Genomic DNA, 22,139 nt, shown 5'->3' with positions numbered 1-22,139 from the left:
ATGTAACATGGGAGGTCCTCTACCCGACCAGACCCATAGGGCTGTACCTGCTGCTTTTCATCAGCACCATTGTAAGGCTAAGCATTCTGTCCCTTCAGGCCTGCAGTCCAATTTCCTGCCTTTGTGCCCATAATTGACCTTTGGCAAGATGTTTGTATTGTCTAGTGTGGCCTTTTTGTAAGCCAAGCTCCCACAGAGAAAGAGGCGTTTATCTGAGACAACATTTAGAAAGAGATCTGTCAGTCTGTCTGCCCTGGAATAGTCATGACTTATTGCACAAATATTTATTGAGTGCCTACTGTGTGTCAGGCACTGTTTCATGTACTCAAGATCCAGCAGTGAACCAAACCAATGGAAATCCCTGCCCCCAAGCAGCTTGCCATTTATATCCTGCTCATGGAAAGGACCCCTCCTCAAACACAGAGATTGGTTCCAAAAATAATAAAACCACTGTGCATTCTGACCCTCCCCAGCCCCAACCCCACCCCAAGTCTTGTTTTCTGAGCCAGATTCCTGGGGGTCATGCATGAACTGAGGTTCTGCAGGGTTTTACTTAAAGGCACCATGCTCCAGAAAACAGAGTCCTGAAAACTTCCCCACAAAACATTTTACTCACAGTTGTCATAGTTTTTTGGGGGGAGTTCAAGAGTCCTTTGTCACTGAAGGATGACCCATAGTCAGTTTCTCTGTTTTATTGAGCTTTTAAAATCCTTTTATGGTAATTCTTCCATCCCAAGCAGCAGGAACTCAATTTGAAGAACAGACCAGAAGAACTGTGCCCTGAGGTAAACTCTGCCGCTGGTGGGAGGCTGGAAAGAACATCAGGAAACACTTAATGTCTCAAATATTTCCATCTTTGTTTTCCATCTTGAAAGTCTTAAGGGCTGCATTAGAGGCTCTTTCCACAGACATTTCAGTGCAAGTTTGACTTTTTTTCTCTGTATTTAGTCATTCAGGGCATTGAATAAGTTCTAAAATGCAATGACCACTCTAGTATAGAACGAGACATAAAGAGGTTTTTTTTCCCCCCTTTGAAACTTACTTGGTCAGGGGGTTTTATGATACCCTAATAGTTCATTATAAGGTGTTTTCATCTCATCAAATGAGAGTGGCTTAGATTCTGAGTGAGTCAGTTAAGGCTGCCTGATCCAGATGCATCAGTGGTCCCTGTGGGTCCGTTCATTTGGAAACGGATATAATAAAATGCAAACCAACATTTATTGAGAGATCATAACAACTTCTTATATCTCTATGTGCCACGGTCTGGCTTAACTACTTTATGATTTACTATGATTAATGACCTTGCTGAAGCCTTGATTTAAGCTTGTGACCGGGAGGCTGTTAACATGTTAATCTAACAGTTTGGAAAAGTGAGGCTGGCCGGGCGCGGTGGCTCAAGCCTGTAATCCCAGCACTTTGGGAGGCCGAGACGGGCGGATCACGAGGTCAGGAGATCGAGACCATCCTGGCTGACACGGTGAAACCCCGTCTCTACTAAAAAATACAAAAAAACTAGCCGGGCGAGGTGGCGGGCGCCTGTAGTCCCAGCTACTCGGGAGGCTGAGGCAGGAGAATGGCATGAACCCGGGAGGCGGAGCTTGCAGTGAGCCAAGATCACGCCACTGCACTCCAGCCTGGGCAGCAGAGCGAGACTCTGTCTCAAAAAAAAAAAAAAAAAAAAAGAAAAGTGAGGCTTGTCAAGGTTGCCCAAGCACACAGCTAGTAAGTATAGAGCTGGTTCTGGTTCAAAACAGTGATGCAAAGAGCACCAGAATCATTTTTGGAAGCTTCCCTGGCCCAGATGAAGTATTGTTACACACACACACACACACACACACACACACACACACCCCGCTGGAAAGCTCCTATCAAGCTTAGGCACTGGGTCCATTGATTGGAGATAGAGACCAAATACCTTTGTAATGCATCCTAGGAAGGAAAGGCTGGATTTGAGCCTGACCTTGTGGTGGGAACGTGATTTGACCCGATGTATGTGGAGCCATACATCAGTGCTACATCTGTCCTAAATTTCCACTGTCCACGGTACAACAAGAGTCTCAAGGAAGGGGTGGGATCAGACACCTTGTTAGGAAATTAGCAAGTTCTCAGAGTCTTTGGAAATGCTATTTGCGAAACAGATTCAGTAGGGCTGGTATTTTCAAACTTTCTGACAGAAAGATAAGGTTTATGTGTGGTCTCTGTATCAGTGATTAGCTGTAGCACTCTGGATACTCGCTTTTCTGGACTTTTACATCTGTCAAATGGCATCATAAATACTTGCTCCAGGGCCAGCACTCAACAGATGCTCACGAAATGATTGTCATCTAAGTGAATAAATGAGTGAAAAAAAAGTGAGGGAAGCCAAGAAGGAAACAGGGCACCTTTAAAAGATGGATCCTTGAGCAAAGGGGAAAGAGAGCAACAGTGTTAACGCGGTGTTAACTGTTTGTCGTGATCTTTCCTATATTCTGTTTGGCAGCTCTTGCCCGTTTATAGAACATTTTATGTGGTGTCTCATTTAGTTCTCCCAGCAGTCTTATGAGGTAGGCTCTTCTCTTCCCTTCCATTCCTGTTTTACCATGAGCTGGCCGAGGGTCAGGAATAGAAGAGGCTGCCTCAGCGATCCCCACCCGTCCCCTGCCCAGGAAGTGGCTGTGGTCTGACTTGGAGCCTGGAGCCTTCTGCATCCATGGTGCCCCACTCCTTGGCCAGCAAACTTGGATGGGTGCTTTGGAAGGAGTTAAATATGAATTCCCATGTGGAGTTCTCAGCATTGCTGCAGGGTAACCTACTGTCTCCTCCCTCCCTTTCTCTTTCCGGAGAAAAATATAAAGAATGCACAAATGTCAGGCGGTTTACCTTATAAATTCAAGATAATGTGTTTTACTTCAAGGCACATGCTGTGAAGTCTAGTGGAAAGGAGGGAGATTAGATTTTGTGTTGGGGCTTCTGCATCTGAATGAATGCAAAGAAAAATAGGCAGAGAGAGAAATGCAATTCCAGCCTTTGGTTAGTGGGAATCGTTCCTGAGGTTAGCTAGGATGGCCTTCAGCTTGGTTCTCAAGGTCATGTGGAATTAGATGTGTTATCAATTTCAGTAGTGTACACAGGTGTGTGTAGGTACTTTTCAGATTTACTTCCTATAAAAGAATCCAATTTACTGTGACTGGAACAGTGCCTTCCTTCTCCAAACAGAGGAATTTTTGAAAAGAAAGCAGTCCACACTTTGGTGAATGGTACCCAACTCTGCCTCCATTTTCTTGCTTCTCACTCATTCTTTGGTCCGTTCCAGTTTGGCTTCTGTCCATATCTCACACTGACACAGCCCTAGGTAAAATCACCAGTGATTTCTGTGCCACTAAATTCTAGGGATGGTTTTGACCTCCTGTTCCTTGACCTCTCATCAGTACTTGACACTACTGACCACACCTTTCTCTTTGTGGCTTTTGTGATTCCATATTTTTCTAGTTTCTTTTTCTTTTTCTTTTTTTTTTTTTTTTGAGATGGAGTCTCACGCTGTCGCCCAGGCTGGAGTGCAGTGGCCGGATCTCAGCTCACTGCAAGCTCCGCCTCCCGGGTTTACGCCATTCTCCTGCCTCAGCCTCCCGAGTAGCTGGGACTACAGGCGCCCGCCACCTCGCCCGGCTATGTTTTTGTATTTTTTAGTAGAGACGGGGTTTCACTGTGTTAGCCAGGATGGTCTCGATCTCCTGACCTCGTGATCCGCCCGTCTCGGCCTCCCAAAGTGCTGGGATTACAGGCTTGAGCCACCGCGCCCGGCCTTAGTTTCTTTTTCTCCACTTCTGTTGCCCCTTCTCTTTCCTTGATGGATTTGTCCTTCTTCGTTATACATACTGGATGTCCTCAAGGCTTGATTCTAGGCCACTTTATCTTTTCAGTTCCCATTTTCTTCCTACGTGGTCTCATCTTTTCCCATGACTTCATTTTACCCTCCTCTGGGTCCCATGCTTCTCTGCACTAACTAGGATAGAATAGGCTATGCTGCAGTAACAAACCAACTCTAAATTCCAGCAATTGAACAAACACAATGTATTTTTCTCATGTGTGCAATGTGTTGTGCAGGTTTGGCAGCCAGTTACAAGTGTGACTCATGGATTCAGGCTGTTTCCATCTCATAGTTCTGCTGTTTCAGTGTGTGGCCTTTCCCATGGCCCTGTGGTGCATGGCAGTAGAAGAGAGAGTGTGGAGAACCCACCCACACACAAAAGGCTCCCACCTACAGCCTTTTGGCTGCAAATAGTCACATGGCTCCAACTTGAATGCAAGGGAAGCTGTAAATGGACATCCTCCTGTGTTCCTGGGAAGAAGAAAGTGAACTGGGACTCGGTGAACTCCTAGCATTGCCTGAGACACACTCTACCTCAATAAGTCTAGCCTAGACCTCTCTTTAGAACTCCAGCCCTTACATCCAATTGCTCTGTGATATTTTCATTCACCAGCATACCTCAGAAATAACTCACACTTACCACATCCCCAAATGAGCTCATGACCCACTCATAAAATCTGTACTCGGCCAGGCATGGTGGCTCACACTTTCACTTTGGGAGGCCGAGGTGTGTGGATCATGAAGTCAGGAGTTCAAGACCAGCCTGGCCAATATGGTAAAACCCTGTCACTACTAAAAATACAAAAAGTAGCTGGGCATGATGGTGTGTGCCTGTAATCCCAGCTACTCGGGAGGCTGAGGCAGGAGAGTCACTTGAACCTGGGAGGTGGAGGTTGCAATGAGCCAAGATTACACCACTACACTCCAGCCTGGGCAATGAAGTGAGACTCCACCTCAAAAAACAAACAAACAACAACAACAACAAAAACCCCAAAAACTACAACCTGTCCTCTCTGAATCCCCCATCTCAGTGAATAGCTGAGGGAAGAGTCATCCACTTCCGTCTATCCTCAGGGCATCCCTCATCCAAGCTACTGTCCCCCTTCATCTGCACTCTACAGTGGTCTCCTAACTAGTCATCTCACTTCCACTCTTACCGCTGACCAGTCCATTCCATGCACTCTAGCTAGAGATGAATCTGATCGGATCTCATTTCCTGCTTAAAACTCTGCAATAATTTCCACCGTTCTTACCTGGACCAATGTCTTCAACAATCTCTTTTAAAAGCTTACCAGGACTGACTCTTGCCATCTTCTCAGCCTCCCTTTCCATCCCTTCCTCAGCCCCCAGCAGCCCCAACATTGCTCTCCGTGCTCTTGCCTGACCACTCCTACTCATCCTGCAGTTCAGCCATGTCCTGGGGGTGGTTTCTTGGCTCCTTGGTCAGGTCCTCCTGTTTTACGCTCTTGCAGTTCTGTTGCATCTTTCCCTCATAGCCCTTATTACAGTTTTAATTGCATTTAAAAAATTATTTAATTTAGTAATTGTATTTACTGAACTATTAGCTCCAGGAGGGAAAGGACCATTTCTGATTTATTCACTTTGCACACTATCTTGTATATTGCCTAGTGCATAGTAGATGCTCAGTAAATACTTGTTGTGTGAACTTTTTTCTCCATAAGTATTAAATAATCGCTATGCTAAGAATCAGGTGAATTAAAAAATAATTTCTACTCTCAAACTATTTGAGAAAAGGGGAAAAAAGATGCTATAAATGTGGTGTGCCCCAATTGAGTTAAATGGGTGTTGAAAGTTACATGTGAGAATTGGCAGAGGTCTGGAATGTCTTGCCCTAGACAATCCACACTAGCAACTGAATCACACAAATAATGGAAAGAACTGAAATTTCTTGAGGGCAGGAAGCTTCTCTGCTTTTGCTCTACACGCCTTAGTACCTGACATACTACTGTACATATGAATAATGCTTATTAATATAGTGAATCTACTGACATATAAATAAAAAGCCTCTCTAAAAAGAAAGACATGCTAGCTGGAGGAAGGCAGTGTATGAGCAAGTTCTTGGTTTTCTCTTGTCTCCCAGCACCTATATCTGTTTGGAGGGTCAGAATGAAGTGTTCGTCTCCCTTCTCAGGTCTTCCAGAGGCGGAACACTGGGCAGCTGGATTTCTTCAAGCGATGGAGGACCTATGTGGAAGGCTTTGGGGACCCCACGAAGGAGTTCTGGCTTGGTATGATCTCAGAATCCAGGAGGCTGGGGCTGTGGGGGGTGATTTCTCCCAGGACAAGCTAGCTAGGAGGCTTAGGGAAGCTCACCACCTTCACAGAGAGGCCCCAGTGGCAGGGAGACAGAGGACTGTGCCGAGCAGGGTCTTGGTGGGCGTGTTGATGGGAAGGCTCTCCTGCACTCTGAACTTGTTGAAAGGTAGGGTGGTCACAGGGGTTTTATGCTGATTTAAGCTCTGCAGGATCTACCTGCAGCCTGAAGATCTTAGAAGGCACAGTAGTAGAAAAAAAGTTCAGGGATTGGGATGCTGGGTCATTACTGGAAGGTCACTCTAGCAGTCTCTAAAATTCTGGTGGTGATGCCAGGCATTATGGGCAATGTTTTCCCCCTTTTCCCTCTGCTCTCCTCTGGAGCAGATGTTCACAGAGAGGGAAATAGCCAAAAGCATGAATTGGGAAATGAAGAATTAAAAAGTCATGATTCAGATACCCAGTGTCTAATAGAGTAGATGATGTTGTGGTTTGTTCAGTATAAAATCTCTTCAGGGATCTTAGGATGAGTCATTGACCCGCCCTCCTACTTGGTGAGATAAATGGATGATAAATACAACTGCTTCTGTTTTAGAGGGATGGAGCCAATGGAGGCAGATTCCTTCTGGGGTTACCCTGACCCCTCACTGCTCCCTTCCATAGAACATGATCTCCACACTCCTTAGCGTGACTATGAGTCCCCGAAAGAGAAAGTGCTGAGACTGCCCCTTATTAGCAGAGAAGGTAAAGACTAAAGTGACTTTAGGTCCTGAAAGCCTCAGACGCACATGTTGAGTACTCAGTCGCACACATGGGTGGATTGGGTGTTGGAATTGCGTTTTTTATTTTTAGGACTTGACAAGCTACACAACCTCACCACTGGCACTCCAACGCGGTATGAGGTGAGAGTGGATTTACAGACTGCCAATGAATCCGCCTATGCTATATATGATTTCTTCCAAGTGGCCTCCAGCAAGGAGCGGTATAAGCTGACAGTTGGGAAATACAGAGGCACAGCGGGTGAGGAAAAATGTTTTCTTGCTGCAAAGGTCTCTTGCTGTCTGTTGTATAAGGATTGGTTTGCTGTATGCCACTGATCTGGGGGATGGAATATTATTCTGTGGAGGTGAATTGTTCTCATTGACAGTGGAGGCCCTACTGTCTGCAGGGGGTCAGGATTGAGCAAGTAGTTAAAGCAATCCTTGACCACCATAAAATTGGAAATTGTGTATGTTATACGTCACAACCCCCCCGCCCCCACGCCCAGTAAAAACCCTCCTCTTGTGCTCCGCTTATTCGGGCCGTTGTACATTAGCTGATGAGCCCATATTCTGAACAATTTATTGATGCTTGTCAGTCTTTCATTCAACTTTAGCAGTGTGGCTGTCATCTTTGCACAGTTTGTGTGTGTGTGTGTGTGTGTGTGTTATTATTTGAGCCTTTGGTGGCACTTTGCTATAAAAACAGAACAATGAAAGTGCTGATTCAAATAATAAGTGTGGGACTCATTAACTTAATTCAACTGTGACAACACAGAAATGAGCAGTTCAGTGGAAAGTCAGGGAACCTTTATCCTCTAGTGGCTGCTCATTGGAGCTAAGCCAGTTGCTGGTATGTTTGGTTGTGAAGAAAAAGAACAAAATTAAGCAACATGACTGAAATGCTGGAATGATACCAGTAAATTAAATATTTTGTGTAAGAGGGGGAGGTGTGGTTATTGTTTTAATACTAATATTTTAAAAGCTGTATTTATGGTTTTTAAACCCTAACAAGTAAGCCTGTGTTTTGACATTTGCATGTTTTTGACTTTGGTGTATTTATATAGGAATGTGTTACCAGCCAGATTGACTGACTGTATAAGACATGGCGGTCTCTCTCCTTAGACTTAAATGTAGATAGGTGAAAACAAAAGAAGGTAACTTTTGCAGACAGTCACATAAGGGGTAAGAAACATAAAGAGCTACAGGAGTGTGGAGAAGGTGGGCACACGGAGGATGAAGCAACTGGAGGGAGTTGGATCTGCAAAACGGGGGAAACTCAAGTGGGAGGAAAGAGAGGGCTCTCCAGGCCTGGGGGCTTCGGGGTGAGTGGGGACTGAGTGGAGGAAAGAACGCTGGAGTTTATCTCACAGCCTTGCTGGACTTCTCAAGATTGTCTACTCAAGGAGCCCTGATGGCAGAAGACCGTGAACAGAACTTCTCAGTGTCTGGGGCCATGATCTGGGGTGGCCAACTGTGAATGCAAACCTTTCTTTGAGATCTTACAATTTCATTTAAACAATAGTCAGATGAATTTTGCATTTGTTCTTACTTCCCAGGGCCTATCTCAGAGCCTGGTACAGAGTGGGAGAGTTTAAAAAATGAAATTGCTAGCAGGACTTTTCTATATACATAATCTTACAGATGTTTAGTGTCTTACATAATAGTCCCTGAGACCCAATAGGTTCCATAGGGGTGAATGAAAGTGTGAGTTTGGTGACATGGTGACATGGGAGGAGACAAAGAGGGAGTGGTAGGCACCTACCAGAGTATGAGGCATTTTGGCTACAGACATGAGGAAACTTCCAGGATTCTGAGTAGGGGTTGGGTGAGAAAAAGTATACAAATAATTATTTCAGGGAAAAGACAATCCTTGAAAAAAAAGCATTGCAGCTAGAAGATCCCTGCTGCCTCTGGATACTGTCACTTCTTTCCTCAGTAGTCCTAGGTCTCCACGGGCTGGAGACAGGCTGTGCTACGTGCACTTGAAATATAACATAGTCATGCGTTGCTTAACGACAGGGATACGTTCTGAGAACTGCATTGTTAGGCATTTCATCGTTGTGCAAACATGGAATTCACTTACACGGACCTAGATGGCAGAGCCTGCTATAGACCTAGGTATATGGTGTAGCCTATTGCTACTAGGCTACAAACCTGTATGGCATATTACTAAATATTGTAGGCAATGGTAACACCATGGTAAGTACCTACGGATCTAAATATATGTAAACATAGAAAAGGCACAGTGAGAATATGGTATAAAAGATAAAAAATGGTCAGTCTGTACAGAGTACTTACCATGAATGGAGCTTGCAGGACTGGAAGCTGCTCTGGGTGAGTCAGTGAGTGGTGAGCGAATGTGAAGGCCCAGGACATGACTGTACACTCCTGTCGAATTTAGAAACACTGCCCATAGGCTACACTAAATTTATTTAAAAATGTTCTTTCTTCGTTAGTAAAAACTAACCTTAGCTTATTGTAACTGTTTTACTATATAAACTTTAACATGTTTTTCAATTTTTTGACTCTTTTGGAGTAACACTTCGCTTAAAACACAAGCACATTGTACAGCTGTACAAAAATATTTTCTTTATATTCGTATTCTGTTTTTTTCTATTTAAACATTTTTTACTTTTATTTTTTACTTTTTAAACCTTTGTGTTAAAAACTAAAACACAAACACACACATTAGCCTAGGCCTGCAACAGGGTCAGGATCATCAATATCACTGTTTTCCACCTCCACATCTTGTCCCGCTGGAAGGTCTTCAGGGGCAATAGCACACATGGAGCTGTCATCTCCTGGGATAACAATGCGTTCTTCTGGAGTATGTCCCAAAGGACCTGCCTGAGGCTGTTTTACAGGATTTTTTTTTTCATAAGTAGTCGTACACTCTAAAATAACAATAAAAAGTATAGTATTATTCACATAAACCAGTAACATAATTGTTTTATCATTATCAAGTATTATTTACTGTATGTAATTATATGTGCAAGACTTTTGTATGACTGGTAGGTTTGTTTACACCAACATCACCACAAACACATGAGTGATGCATTGGTCTGCGACCTTACGACAGCTGTGATGTCACTGGGTAATTTTCAGGTTTATTGCGATCTTATGGGACCACTGTCGTATATGCAGCCCCTTGTTAACTGAAATGTTCTTATGCAAGTCATGACTGTATAAAACATGAAATTCAGGTATAGAAAAAGACAGTTATAATACAATTGGGAAACATAGATGGACATTCATATGATTATGAGGATATTAACTGAATGAGAGGGGATTTAAAGATGCTCTTTTGTATGACTAAGCATACTGCCCATATGCTCCCACCCCATCTCTAAATGAGATCAGACTATGTTCCTGACAGCTTATTCCAGGTTCTTCCAACCCTTTGGTATAACAGAGTACACACATTCCAGTCTGTCCCAGAACCCTTAGGCCTCTTCAGTCCGCCTGGAGTCCATCTGATCATTTCTTTGGTTTCCAGTACCCTGTTGTCTACTCTTCATCATGGCCATCAGTTAGCCTCAGCCTTTCCTTCTTGGGTTAAAGAAGTCTACATAAGCTCCGAGTGTGGGACCCTCCCGGTACAAAATATGAAGTTGGGTGTTTTTCTTTGGCCCCCATACCCCACGTCTCTCCCTGAAACCCAGTGCCCTCCCTGGCCTCCTGGTCATGAGCCTCACTCAGGCCCGTCCTCCAGGCTGCATATTTCCTTTCCCTTGGCCATTACCATTTGCCTTTTCTGAAGCCTGTGCTAAAATGATCCAGCAAATGAACTGATGCCAGTGGGAAAGAGACTGAAAGGGAGTCAACATATTTGGGAATTATTTTAATTCTCCTCCCAGGTAATCTGTTTGCATGTTACCTGCAATGAGGGGATAATTCCTGTTCTAAGGTTGTTCAGGCCAACAGTGCCAGCCAGTAGAGGATGTATTTTTTAATAGAATTTATTTTTTAATAGGAGACTTTCACACAGCATTTAGGCAGCGATCTAGTCTTCCCATGTGTACTATCATTCCCGCTTTTAAATTCTGAATTACAATGGTAGCATTAGTGGAGTCTTAACGTTCCTTATGTATGCTGATCGTCCGTGAGGAGGGTTTCAGAATTTAGAAAGCTCCTGGCTACTCATGTCTTGAGTGCCGAGGCACTGTTTAGAGGACATGGCATTCAAATGAAAGGTGAACATTTTGATACCTCCCTGCACGCACCAGCTCTCCCCAGCCTCTATCATCATTTTAGCTCTGATTAGCAGCCTGGCAGGAATGTGTGGCTTAAGGCTGAGACTGTCCACGTGGGCCCTCAACTTTTGACTTCCACTCAAGTCTTATCAGAAAGCCCATTTTCCCTTCATGAGGCAAATTCCAGCAAGGAAATGATGTGTAAATTTAGTTTCTGATTCTGAGTCTTTGAGTGGGGGCAGGGAGCATCTTATGAGCTCCACCTTTAAGATGCTATTCATCTATTTAGAAATCATAATGAAAACATAAAGAGCTAGGCATTCAGAATGGTGCAGAATGAATTCTAGGGCTAACCAATTATTTACAGCTGATTTCAAGTCCCACCTGCATGGGCTACAGTGGGAGCACAACCAGGGATGGGTCCCACCCTGGGGGCACTTGGAAATGTGACTGGGGAGCTCTGGAAACATTTAGTGGGTTGGGGGCCAGGGATGGATTTTTAAATGCTGGCACTTGAAAAAAAAAAATAATGGGTACATGGACAAAAGGGAAAGCTAGAAATGGCACAAATCATTTGTAATCATCCATTCTTAATCCTGAAATAAAAGACATTCAAGGTTCAGACACACAGTACTGTGTCTGTGTGTGACTGACGGAGGATGTGATGTTAATGGCTTCTCCTGATCTTTGGAGGTGCAGCTGCCTGGGCCATCTTTCCTGTCCTGGTGAATCCTAGAGGGGGAGAGTGGGTCTCAGAGGGACATTTTGATGAGATGGATGGTGACCAGCTTGGTCACCTCTGAGTTTGGGTGCAGCCCTTCATGGGCCTGCCACGAACCCCTCCAGTCCTCATTCTCACTCTTTACACTCTGAACATTAGGATGGCTTCAGTTTCTAGAAGGTAGAAAATCCTTCTGCAGAAAAAGACCTCCCACATTTGGGTGAACACTTGCTTTACATTTCTTTATCCCAGTGCCCAGGTTTAGATCATCACAAACATGTCTTTAAGGGAGCCTCTGCACAGATTCTTAGAAAGCGGCCCTGGGAACCTTCTATGTAAATTAGGTAAGCTGTGCTCATTAAAGAAGGTTACTAAGGGAGACACTGCACGTTATTTCAAGCTGTGGTTAACTTTCTGTAGGAAGTCTAGAGGGAGGAGGAAATGTGTATGACTAGCATGACAATATAACTTTCTTGGATTGGAGAAAACTACTGGAGACAGACCCATCTGCTGTGTCTGCGTGGAAGTGGCCTCTGTGGCCCGGGAATTCTCATGCTTTTTCCGGGTGAGGTATAAATGAGCTGCTGATGAGATTGCAGACTTGGGGGGCAAATTAGGACCTGCCCTTTTAACATATACTACCAACTCTGCATATTCACCCAACTCACTCCAAAAACGTTTTTGAGAGCAAGGACCTCCTCATTTTTGTGTTCACAGAGCCAAGCATGTGCTGCTCCATAGCAGGTGTTCAGTAAATGTTCCCTAAAATCAAATGAGTGAAGTTGTAGAACAGGTTCTCACACTGTACTGCGTCAGATCATCTGAAGGGCTTGTCAAAGCGTAGATTGCCAGGGCCCACCCTGTAGTTTCCTGTTCTGTAGGTCCGGGCTGAGGCCAAATAATTTGCATTTTTCTTTTCTTTTCTCCTTCTTTTTTTTTTTTTCTTTTTTTGAGATGGAGTCTCACTCTGTCACCCAGGCTGGAGTATGGTGGCATGGTCTCGGCTCACTGCAACCTCCACCTCCCAAGTTCAAGTGATTCTTCTGCCTCAGCCTCCAGAGTAGCTGGAACTACAGGAGTGCACCACCACACCCAGCTAATTTTTGTATTTTTAGTACAGACAGGGTTTCACCATATTGGCCAGGCTGGTCTCCAACTCCTGACCTTGTGATGGGCCTGCCTCGGCCTTGCAGGGATTACAAAGTGCTGGGATTACAGGTGTGAGTCACTGCACCTGGCCAATTTGCATTTCTAACAAGTTCTCAGGGGATGTGGACACTGCTGGTCTGGGAACCCCACTTGAAGAACCATTGATAGATGAAGCCCCCCCATTGAAACAAGGAAGCCATAGGTGGATTGGTGTGTCAGAAAGAACCCTGGACTTGGAATCTCAGGACAGAGATTTGAGTCCCAGCTCTGCTGTTTGTGGAGTGTGGGACCTTAATAAGTTCCTAGAGTCAAACCTTTTTGAATTTGTTTCCTCATGGGACCAAGAGCTGCCCTGCCCACCTCACAGGTTTGCTGTGAGAGTGAAATGAGAATGCACATGTGAAGAAGATTGCTAAACTCAGAGCTGAGATATAAATGTAAGAATCCTTATTGCAGGAACAAAGCTTGATGAAGCTTGTGATTGATATGGGCCCTTATTGCCTTTTATGAGCAGGAAAAGAAAGTTTATAAAAGGATGACAAATATGAGAGGGAAACAGGAGATACACAAGCAAAATAATTAAGGCAGTTTTCCAGATGGGATGTAAGGAAGGACTGAATTTTACATGTGTCTCCAGAAGGACTCTGGAAGTTCAGGGATGTTTGTGTGTAGGGGTGTGTGTGTGCGTGTGTGTGTGCATGTGCGTGTGTTTGTGTGTGTGTTAGGAGGGTGCGTGGGAGGACCAATAAGGAGAATCTTCCTTACAAGTGGGCCTGAGCTAGGCTTTGAAGGATGGTTAGGATTATTTGGACAGATGAGGGCAGAGAGAAATCCCCTGGACGGTGGGCTGGTCCACACTGGAGGGTGCGTGGTGGAGATGGTGGGATGCAAGACTGTGCACAGGGCACAGCCAACCTACAGGCCTGCAAGGCACGGAACAGGAATTCACCTCGTTGTGGTACGAAGTAGACTGTTGGGCCTGAGGTGATGAAAATGGACGTCTGAACTCCAGAGGGGCTGGCAGGCAAGAAGCCAGAGAGAAGGCTGTTTTGTTAACACAGACCCAGGATGAGAGAAGGCCGAGGGCAGGTGTCATGGGAGCAGAGACGTAGGGGTGTATGTGAGCGATCTGCAGGAGGGAGGGCTTGAGAAAGGGTATGAAGGGATTGTCAAACATGGCTCCATGTTCCGGGTCTGGGTGGTGAGGAGAGGAGTGGACCCCAGGCAGACGGGGGAGAGTGGAGAGTGGAGCTCTTGTGTGTGGCGTGGTCAGGGACTTGGGGAGAGTTGTTCTGTTTGGATGTTTGATCTGACTGTGGAGCTTCCAAGTGAAAACGCTATGAGGACTGTTGGAGAAACAGGCGTGAAGCTGGGGTACAGGCCAGGAAAAAGAGCCTGTTCGCATGTGTCATGTTCCCATTTGGGCTGTGAGAGAGCAGTGACTACCTGTGACATGACTGGCTGCATCCTTGGCATTTTCATGCTTGGAGATCTTCCTGCTGCGTCCTCTTTTGATCATCTCCTTGGTGGCTAACCCTAGGCTCTCACCTCTGTCTCTTCTCTCCTGCAGGGGATGCTCTTTCTTACCACAATGGGTGGAAGTTTACAACTTTCGACAGAGACAACGATATTGCACTTAGCAACTGTGCCCTGACACATCATGGTGGCTGGTGGTATAAGAACTGCCACTTGGCCAACCCCAATGGCAGATATGGGGAGACCAAGCACAGTGAGGTAGGTGACAAGTGAATGTCTTTTCTGTCCCAGGGTGTGCCCACATTCAGCTTCCAAAGGGACACCCTCCAGGCCAGTCTGGCAGCCCCTCTCCTTCTGAAGCTTCCAGTCAAAGCAGTAGAGTTTCTCCTCCAGGCTCCATGGCCTTGAGGTTGTGGCCTCCCCTTCCTGATGGCCACAGCCCTGCTTGTTTTGCATTCCCAGTGCTGCACACTTGCCTAGGGGCAGGTGCGGGGAAAGCTTGGGCTGCCCACTGCCATGTAATGACAGATGATGTGCTCCACACACTGTCTCATTTCACTAGCTCACACATGGACACTGTCAGCTCCGGCTGCTGTAACAAAATACCACAGACCAGGTGGCTTCAACAACAGACATTTATTTCTCACAGTTCTGGAGGCTAGGAAGTCCAAGATCAGGGTGCTGGCAGATTTGGTTCTTGTTGGTGGACCTTGCTGGCTTGTGGATGGCTGACTATGGCTGTGCGTCCTCATATGGTGGACAGAAAGGAGCTCTGATCTCTTCTTCATATAGGGGCATGTGTCCCATCATGGGGGCTCCACCTCATGGTCTCATGTAAACCTTATTACCTCCCAGAGGCCCCCTCTACATACCATCATGTTGGTAGGGGGTGGTTAGGGCTTTACTCCATGAATTTTGAAGAGATGCAAACATTCAGTTTATAATAAACACTGCCTACTTTTTTCTAGTTTTTCTCCTAGTTGAACAAGAACTATTTCTTTTGGCCGAGCATGGTGCTTCATGCCTGTAATCCCAGCACTCTGGGAGGCTGAGGTGGGCTGATTGCTTGAGCCCAGGAATTTGAGACCAGCCTGGGTATCATCGTGAAACCCCATCTCTACAAAAGATACAGAAATTAGCTGGGCATCATGGTGTGCACTTGTAGTCCCAGCTTCTAGGGAGGCTGAGATAGGAAGATCACTTGAGCCTGGGAGGTTGAGACTGCAGTGAGACATGATGAAGCCACTGCACTCCAGCCCGGGTGGCAGAGCAAGACCCTGTCTCAAAAAAAAAAAAAAAAAAAAAAAAAAAAAGCTGTTTGTCTCAAGTCCTTTGATCACCAGGAAAACAGTCTTTTGTGCCTTAGGTCAGACCGACTCTTGGGTCCACTTCACCCAAAGCCTGCCCAGAACATTGAGCTAGACCAGTCTCTCCGCATTGGGAGTGTGCACCCAGGGCCCAGGGGTCCAGGAGGGGTCCTCTCCCCACATTGCTCTGAAACTGTCCCACCTGCTATTTCTCAAGCCTCCTCTGCCCCAGTGCATCATCCTGACTCTTTGACAGCTGCAGGGCACTTCCTGCCTGCTCCCTCACAGTTTCTTGAAAATTGCATCTTTGTCTCTGCTCATCATTAATCCTCTCCCCTCCACAAACCCTGAGTCCCCATCCTAGGTTTCTAATTTCCCATCCACAGCCCTGATCCTAAGCCTCCAGGAAGCCACCTCTTCAGAACTCACCTTGTACCAATATTACTGTAAATATTAGCACATCCAAAGTCCAGGTACATTTTGATTACTTTGGCTCTGACCAGGCTGCGGGGACTTCCAATCTTTATGTGATTTTTCAAAGGGAAGAAGAAATTTGCCCCCAGGGAAGCTGGGGAGGGTTGGCCCATGAATCATGGTGGCAGCGTGTGGGCTGGCTCAGGGAAGCCTGGGATAGGAGATCAAATATTGGAAATGAGCAAGCAGGATGCCCTGAACCATCCCATATTTGCTAATAAAAGACATTCATCTGGTTAATGCGCTTTTCACAGTCTGCAAGGCATTTAGCTTCTTGTTTATTATTTACCTCACAAATTAAAATACATAAAATTGGTCACTTGGGCTTTTTATTGGCCAGGTTGCAAGGTTATTAAGTGAATTAAATATTATTGCACTCACCAGTCAAAAGACATAAAATGAAATTTAGTTTTCAGCAGGCTATTTGTTACCCCAGAGCTAGTATCTAAACAGTCTAAATTGAAAATGATTTTACACAATTGGCCAATTAATATGTTTATTTTTGCCTTTAATTTTTTGGAAAGGAAAAGAGGGAAGCAAAGATAATTTGCCCGTTGCCGGCCTGGTTGACCCCTGTGTTGTCTCTGTGGCTGCTCTGGCCTCACCCACCTCCTGGGCTCACACCCCCTTGCTCCCACCATAGAGACCGCCAGCTTCCAAATGTCCAAGTCCTCAGCCAGTCTAACCCCAGCTGCCCAGCAGAGGGCGCGTGTGTTTGGATCCTGCCCTCCCTTCCCTTCTCATCACCCCCGTCTCTTTCCCCTGAGCAGAGAGGGAGTGGTTTCATTGGTGACTAATTAATTCCTTTGTACCATAACCCACCCTGCCCTCCTCCCAAGAGCCTCTTCTTGATGTGGCTTTATTTATTTATTTATGTATTTTATGTAGGGGGTGAACTGGGAGCCTTGGAAAGGACATGAATTCTCCATTCCTTACGTGGAGTTGAAAATCCGCCCTCATGGCTACAGCAAGGAGCCTGTCCTGGGCAGAAAGAAGCGGACGCTGGGAGGAAGGCTGCGAACGTTCTGATGGCCCGTGTGAGCAGTCCTTGCAGGAGACAACACCAGCTGTGGGAGCTTGGGGCGGGGTGGGTAGTGGTGACTGGGGTCTGGGAGTGCTCAGAGCCTCTGGGTTCTGGGATCGCCTGATAGCCCAGAGAACAAATCATGTCACCAAGCTTCAAGCCATGGAGGTTCCTTCCCTCTCACCTGCATTTTTGCCCGTCTTTATGAGGGTCTTGAAAATCAAAACAGTAGTTACACAGTATGTGTAGGAAAGACAGGACTGGGACGGCAAGGTTTCTCAGCTTATCTTCGGCAACAAATATACTGGATTAGGGCAAGAGAAGGAATCACCCAACACTTCACCAATTGGAAATCTCTGGAAATTTACATCTATGTATTAAAGCTCTGCTAATGCAAATCTTTTCTCTGGAAAGAAGTACAGAAGGGGGGTTCTCATGACCCAGGGGTTAGGGCTGAGGCAACCGGACGTTTGTCAACTCCTTTCCCACTGGGTTTTTAGGAAAACAGTGTGAACCTCCCCCTTTTAATTTCTGGTGTTATGAGGAAGAATAAAGGGAATAAAAGGGGCTAAGATGGACTTACTTAGCTAAGTTCTGACTAGTATCCAGCATGCTGGAGACCAAAACTGCCGCCTTACTGCTATTTTTAAGCGCCCTCTTTTCAGTCATTTGCATAATTGCATCCATAGAACTGCATATGTTGTGAATAAATTCTCACTCATTTCAACTTTGAATAATTTGACTCTCTTGATAATTGGTTCCTCCCAAAGACTCTTCTGCAACTCCCGTTCATGCCTACCAGGCTTCAGACTCCCTCTTTTCCCCGCCCTGCACTGTTGGAGCCCTGGGTTTTCTGGGAGTGCTCAGCACCGTGAGTCTCACTGTTTGATCGAACAGTTGGCAAGATCAGATCCTTTTTGCTTATTTTCTATCATTTTGGAGGGTTTTCTGTAGCAAAGTCAGTGACCAATGAAGTAACTTAAATTCCTATTGAAGAAAAAAAATAATAAACCCCTTGATTAAAAAAAAAATTGCCTTGTGTTATTTCCCCCCACATAAGTGCCCTTGAATTCTAAATTGAACCTAAGTGCAAGTGAAGGTACAATTTGTGCATTGTAATGGAATTTGGTTGGCTGTGGACTCTGATTTGCATGATGGGAAATAATGGTATTTAGAATACAGAAGTGAGTGAATGGGAAAGAAGGCAATGCCCTGAAAGCTGCCATACCCCTCCAGGACAAGGGTGTAGTCTATGGCCTAGGTGTCTGCACGTTTAACCTCTGGGTAAGTGTCAAACCATACTCCTGAAACCGTGTCTGTCAACCTTTAAAGTCTTCAGCACCCCCTCTGTTGCCTTCCTTCCCCAGACACACACATTAAGCAACACCATGGAACTGCTTGCTCTGACAATGAGTGGTCTCAGTGAAATACAGTTTTAGTGTTGACACTGACGATGAAAAAATGTACCTGCATGTTATTAATTGATTCAACAAGAGTTTATTAAGTATTTGTCTGCTTTGTATCAGGCAGTGTGCCTGGGGAAACAGAGGTGAGCAAGATAGACACTATCTTTGTATTAATGGAGCTTGTGTGCTGTCATTCATTCATTTGTTTACATTCACTCATTCAACAAATAGAGATGAAGCCCTATTATGTGCCAAGTTCCATTCTAAGCATTGGTGTTAATCAAGGACATAACATCATAATCCCGTCCTTGTGCTAATATTCTCGTGGTTCTAGGCTGACATTAAACAACAAATAAATGTGTAGTTACGGCTGGGCGCGGTGGCTCATGCCTGTAATCCCAGCACTTTGGGAGGCCTAGGTGGGCGGATCACCTGAGGTTGGCAGTTTGAGACCAGCCTGACCAACATGGAGAAACCCCATCTCTACTAAATATACAAAAGTAGCCGGGCATGGTGGCACATGCCTGTAATCCCAGCTACTAGGGAGGCTGAAGCAGGAGAATCACTTGAACCTGGGAGGCAGAGGTTGCGGTGAGCCGAGATCGCGCCATTGCACCCCAGTCTGGGCAACAAGAGTGAAACTCCATCCAAAAAAAAAAAAAAAGGAAAAAAAGGAAAAAAAAATGTGTAGTTACAGGAAGTAGGAAGTGTCATGAAAGAAAAAGTAGGATGAGAAGATGAGGGTGTTACATGGTGTTGGACTATGAAGCCTCTCTGAGGAGATGTTTACAGAGATTGACCAGATTTCTCCTGGTCTTGATCTAGCTTTGTCAGGGCCTGAGCCTGAGCTAATTTCCTTGTCTGTCTTTTTTTGTTTTTGAATGGGGTCTCCCTCTGTCATGCAGGCTGCTGTGTGTAGTCACAGGACCAAGACTCACTGCAGCCTTGAACTCCTGGGCTCCAGCAATCCTTCCGCCTCAGCCTCCTGAGTAGCTGGGACTACAGGCACATGCTACTGTGCCCAGTTAATTTTTTAACTTTTTTGTAGAGATGGAGTCTTGCTCTCTTACCCAGGCTGGTCTCCTCATCTGTCTTAAAGGTCTGTCTGCACAACTTGCCAGTTCCAAGTCTTCTCCTCAAATTCTCTTCTTTTAAAAACATTTTTAAAGTTTTTTATTGTTTTATTTAATAGAAATGGAGTCTCACTGTCACCCAGGCTGTGTGAGGAAAGCAGTGTAAATCTCTCCCTTTTAATTTCTGGTGTTGTGAGGAAGAATAAAGGGAATAAAAAAAAAGGCGAGTGGTCATAGCTCATTGTGACCTTGAATTCCTGGAATCAAGCGATCCTCCCACCTCAGCCTCCCAAGTAGCTGGGACTGCAGGTGAGTGCCACCATGCCCAACTATACGTATATATCTATATCTATATCTGTATCTATATCTATATCTATGTCTGTCTCTATAGATATATAGCAGGGTCTCGCTATGTTGCCCAGGCTGGTCTTGAACTCCTGGCTTCAAATGATCCTCCAGCTTCGACTCGGGAAGTAGCTGGGACTATAGGTGCTAGCCGCCGCACCTGGCTGGAATTCCCTTCTGCTGTTCCATGACCCTGTTTGCATGTAGGGTACTCAACTTCGTGATTCCGAAGCTTTGGGCTCATCACAGCGGTCCAGGCTTTTTAGAAAACTGCCTGCTTTGCAAAATGGATCAAATCCCAGAGATCAACTTCGCGCCAAGGATGGTGGTTGTTGGCAATCCTTCTCAACTTTGAACATGCTTGTTAACACAGAGATTATGGGGTCCCTTCCCCAGACACTCTGGTTAAGTGGGTCTGGGCCGAGGGCTGCTGCTGGAGTGGTGTCCACTCTGAGTAGCTCTGGCATGAGGGAGCTGCTGGTGGTCTTTTTGCTCTGGAGGAGTCTGTGATGGTAGCAAATTATAAAACGCACACCCCTGTGTTCATTGACCCCAGGGTTTCTCCACCACTGGCCAAGAGGAGGACTTTTGGGAAACAAGAGCTATTTCTTACATTCTTTTGCCTGCAAGACCCATGGTGCACAAAGGAGCGGGTGACGAAAACCTCAGCTGACCTTTCAAAGGTTCTGCTGGGGACCAGGAAGGAAGTTGGGAGAAACTCATTTTCAAGGGGACTTTGTCTGACTGAGGAGAACATTCCAACTGGAAACTTCCATGCCTAACCTCATTTTGACGTGACCAGTGCTCACAACTTCCCATCTGGTAGCTGAATATGGGCCCGTGGAATGAGTTTCTGGATAGACCTGCTTTTTAGAGAGAGTCCATTTTCTTAGAACCAGGTTATGAGCCATCAAGGTTTTGAAGCTTATAGGAACAATTTCTACCCTTTAGGACAAACTAAAGCAAACAAAAGCTCTCATAGAAGGGACAGGCTGCAAGCCAGGCAGTAGGGTAGATGCAAAGATAGAAGTCTTGGTAAAGTTTCCATAGTGTTGCCTTTTATGCAGGACACGAGCAAGACAGTGATGAACAGAACACAAATGCAGCCCTCCAGCAGCTCTTGGAGTGGTGGCAGAGGCAGCTGTGGAAACAAACCGGGGAGAGTGAGTCCACAGGGAGGTGGACTGAACACTGTGGGCAGAGTCGGGGTGACTCATCCTGCCGGGGTGCCAAGGGAGAGAGCTTCACGGGGATGTGATGTCGGCTTTAAGTCTGGAAGGATGAGTTCCGGGGGGAAGAAACCAGAGGCCCGAGGGGGGTGGGGCCCATCGGGTACAGGAGACTTGGCAGCAAGGAAGAGAAAATGTGGAGTGTGGCATGTCTGAGGGGGGCAGAATGGTTTCTTACTGGGGTGAGGAGAGCTTGGTGGGGAGACAGGCTGGTGAGATGGGTGGGGATTCTTCCTTTGCCAGGCCAGTACTGTGGTTCTCGGTGCCCACTGCCTGTCAGTGGGGGGGCCTCCATGGGTACAGAAGCTCCCCTCCCCTCCACAGGCTCTGCTCCAGTGGGTCTCAGGTGAGTTCTGTGCCCCTGAGCTTCCTAAAGTGCCCCCAAGGATTCCAACGTAGACCATGGTTGAGAGCCACTGCTCAGACGAAAGCATGTGGAAAGTGGGGAACACACAGGTTTTTAAACCTCGGAGTGACAAGGTCAGATGCATATTTTGGAAATATCAGTCTGGTGATAGGATAGAGAACAGGGCTGGGGGTGTTGAGGGAGGTTTTGGAGGAAGGATAAGGACTCACAGGCAAGTTGAGTGCTATTGTGATAGTTCAGGCAAGTGGTCATAACTTCCTTGGCCTGTGGCAGAAGTGGCGGAGAAGGGGAGGAGGGCCTAGATTGGTGAGATATCCAGGAAGAAGGAATGGGGGGCTTTGAGAGGATGGGTGGTACAGGCAAGAGATGAGTCTTTTCATGTCAGAGCTTAGAACTGGTTGTTCCTGACGGTGGCTTCCTCTGGGAATAGGGCCCCAGAGTTTATGTTTGTCAAATGAGATCAAAAGCTCTGCGTTTAAAATTTGAATTCTCA

General features: G+C 45.9%; 1 protein-coding gene across 2 annotated transcripts in view; it reads left to right on the top strand.

The window, feature by feature from the left end:
- Nucleotides 1-18,257, top strand: part of TNN (tenascin N) — a 121,262-nt gene extending 103,005 nt beyond the window's left edge. For both annotated transcript variants that reach the window (XM_021930357.2, XM_017957749.3), the window contains 4 exons: nt 6,000-6,096; nt 6,974-7,141; nt 14,516-14,679; nt 17,091-18,257. In XM_021930357.2, coding sequence (XP_021786049.2) covers nt 6,000-6,096; nt 6,974-7,141; nt 14,516-14,679; nt 17,091-17,231 — 570 coding nt within the window. In that variant the 3' untranslated portion in view covers nt 17,232-18,257. The remainder of the gene's footprint in view (nt 1-5,999; nt 6,097-6,973; nt 7,142-14,515; nt 14,680-17,090) is intronic.
- The last annotated feature ends 3,882 nt before the right edge of the window (nt 18,258-22,139 follow it).

This window comes from Papio anubis, chromosome 1 (genome assembly GCF_008728515.1).
Source record: "Papio anubis isolate 15944 chromosome 1, Panubis1.0, whole genome shotgun sequence".
Lineage (NCBI taxonomy): Eukaryota > Metazoa > Chordata > Mammalia > Primates > Cercopithecidae > Papio > Papio anubis.
Note: the sequence above shows the minus strand (reverse complement) of the source record. Positions and strands in the feature narration are given on the sequence as shown.